Source organism: Penaeus monodon, chromosome 32 (assembly GCF_015228065.2).
Source record: "Penaeus monodon isolate SGIC_2016 chromosome 32, NSTDA_Pmon_1, whole genome shotgun sequence".
Taxonomy (NCBI): Eukaryota; Metazoa; Arthropoda; class Malacostraca; order Decapoda; family Penaeidae; genus Penaeus; species Penaeus monodon.
The window spans coordinates 16,061,178-16,064,139 of NC_051417.1; the positions used below are offsets into that span (position 1 = coordinate 16,061,178).

The following is a 2,962-nucleotide window of genomic DNA, read 5'->3' on the forward strand; positions in this document are numbered from 1 at the left end:
GTATGTGTGCTATTGTCACAACTGATATTATCAATCTTATTGTTGTTGATATTTCCTTGACTTTGGTCAATGACCATTATCAGATTATCTTCACTATTATTATCAAATATATCATTTTTTTGCACCCAGTAAGATCCGTTGCCGCACTTCAAAATGAAAAGAGAAAAGAAAATGCATAATTAAGTCACTCATTCCATAATAAATCGATAACTTAGAATTGCCTCAGACTTTCATTTTCTGAAAGTCTGAGGCAAAAAAGGACATCTTCGTCTTCACATGGAAAATACAATTATTTATCTGTATGAGGATAGTTGCACTTGGACTTACTTCTGACATTTAGATATCTCAAATACGTGATATTAACAATATTTTATTATCTTTTATCATACAGCTCAATCAAAAGCATTGTAAACTTTCCTGCAGTTGTTCCCTAACTAAAGTCAATGTTTAACTTGCATGTGTGTATACATAATTCTGTGTCTACTTGTATGTGTGCCGACCGGTAACAGTAAAAGAAGAGATTGTAGGTGTGACTGTGTATCTGCTATCACGAATAGATATTTATATATATGTACTTTATCTTTTCTTCTTTCCACCGAGTACGACGGGGAATGAAAAATACACATCATTATGATAATGGATCAAGATATGTCATGAGCTCCGGATCGACTCACATCCCTGTAAAGACAAAAAAGTTAAGGACCTCCAGAATGTTCTTTCAGAAGATGGATTTGTTTTTTCAGAGGATGGATTTGCCAGACGGTAAAATATCCACATTAACGATGCCTTTGCCTAGATCGGGAGAATACATGGAGTACTGCAACGTCTGAATGGTCGATGAGCCGTAAGAATGATATAATGTGCTACACAATCACAAATATATTTGTTACTGTATGGCATGTTCGTGTATTAAAAAGTGATTCCGAAGAAAAGCAATAACAGAGGAAGTGAGTATAAATGAATCTATTCATAAAATGACCAGGAAAGATGAACAAAGATGTGTTTCCTTGCTTCAGGAAACAAGTCAAAGTTAAAATCTATTAGGACGGATGAGGTCATCATGATAGGTTTTCCCATTTTTCTTACCTTGTATAGATCATGTAATTCGTCAGATAACTGTGTCGTAAGTAGTATTAGACGATATATAACATCTATTCACATTCTGTAAATCAGAAGTAGGCTAGTTAATTTATGTGTACGTGAGGTAATGTGATTATTATATTTCCGTTTCATAACAGAGAAATTACGTGTTCATAAATAAACGGATAATGAAATGAAATGTTTAGAAATATATATATATTTTCTTTCTTTCTTTTTTGTAAATCTGCAAAGATTATAACATTTCTGATTACTATTTAGTAATAGTAGCGAGGGGCATCATGATCTGGAGCCGCGGCTGCTGCTGCTGCCTGCAGGTTGTACAGGCGGAAGAAATCAGCCTTGGCGGCGGCCACGGCGGCCGTGTCACCAACTGGAACAGGTGCGGCGCCGTAGGTGAGAGCGGAGTGGTGGGCGGCGGGCGCTGCTACGCTGACGTGCACAGCCGGCGTGGCATGATGGTAAGCGGGAGTACCGTAACGGTACGCGCCCACGGCAGCCAGTTGAGCGTTGTATGCCTTGAAGAAGGCATTGCGTGCAGTGGCTACCTCGTAGGTATCAGATACCGGGGTGATGGTGCCGTCGACGCCCGCCGGGACGGTGGCTGCCACAGGTCCTGTCCACTTCCTCTGGTAAGGGGCGCCGTACACGCCGTAACCTCCGTAGGTGGCCTGCCAGGTGGAGGCGGAGCACACTCCCAGCACTGCCAAAATTACCTAGGAAAAGCATATATTCCCATTGTCACATACATTTAAAGAATATTATTGAAAAGAATATTTTGTCATTCTAGAAATCATTCATGGTAAATATTCTTCCCTTGTAATGAAAATAAAAACACTAAGCATCGTATTCATAGAATCAGTTCAGCCACCTCATACCACTAGTCCCAAGTATCTATACACTAACAACATTTTTTTATATTTATATTATATCGCCCTTTCGCCATTTGCTTCACGCACACAAAACAACATTTTTTCAAGAACAGTTACCAGAGATTTCATGATGTCCTGCTTTACTTGTCGTGAGTCGCACTGCATGCCTCCAGCCTCTTGCACAGTATTTATAGGACCTACATTAGGGCGACTCTGGTAGGCGTGGCTTGACCCTGAATCAGCTGAGGAAGAGATGGAGCATTCTGAGTCAGCAATTGTCTGCAAGTGATTTTATACTTTGATAACTCTTATTATGCCTAATATCCATATTTTCTTAACACCTGAAGGGAATGACTCAACCCACTGCCAAAGGGTTCAAGATAAGGTACGTTTCGTTTTTGTGTTAAGAGAGCCAGGTTTGTGTGGGACATCGCAGTCGCTTCGCTGTGCTCCATACTTTTTGTAATAATAAGGTTAGATGCATATATGTTCTAACAATTATAACTGACAGTTTTAAGTTAGGAAGATGTACATAATATTTTTTCCAGCGATTATAACTAACATTTGTAAAGAAAAAAAACTAAATAGAAAAGGCTCGTGACACTACGGACCGTTTTTGTTTTTTTATGACTTGGAATGGTTGCTGCAATAGCATGATCTAATAGAAAATAGAAACACGGCTGGAATAACTCACACACGGATTTATATACTCCAATAGATGTAACACTAAAATGTAAAAAGTATATAAAAGAGCATTTCAACTCATCTCTTTTGAAGTAAACAATAAAATAACGTGTGCAAAGTTCAGATAATCCTATTGGTTTGTTGAAAATTGGAAAGTTAATAGCATCGATTTCTTTCTTTTGTGTGACATGAAACAAATGAGACTAAACCACGTGACCTCGATCGCGGAATGTCGTGCGAGGCGTAACTTCTGTTAGGCAGCTAAATTGATATCTTATTTTTGGTATTAGTTGGACAGAAACTTCCTG

General features: G+C 38.7%; 1 protein-coding gene across 1 annotated transcript in view; it reads right to left on the reverse strand.

The window, feature by feature from the left end:
* Nucleotides 1-1,309: 1,309 nt before the first annotated feature.
* LOC119593570 overlaps nucleotides 1,310-2,962 on the reverse strand; it is a 4,677-nt gene continuing 3,024 nt past the window's right edge. The window contains exons 3-4 of the mRNA XM_037942528.1: nucleotides 2,088-2,249; nucleotides 1,310-1,814 (exon numbers count right to left, since the gene is read on the reverse strand). Coding sequence (XP_037798456.1) covers nucleotides 1,356-1,814; nucleotides 2,088-2,249 — 621 coding nt within the window. The 3' untranslated portion in view covers nucleotides 1,310-1,355. The remainder of the gene's footprint in view (nucleotides 1,815-2,087; nucleotides 2,250-2,962) is intronic.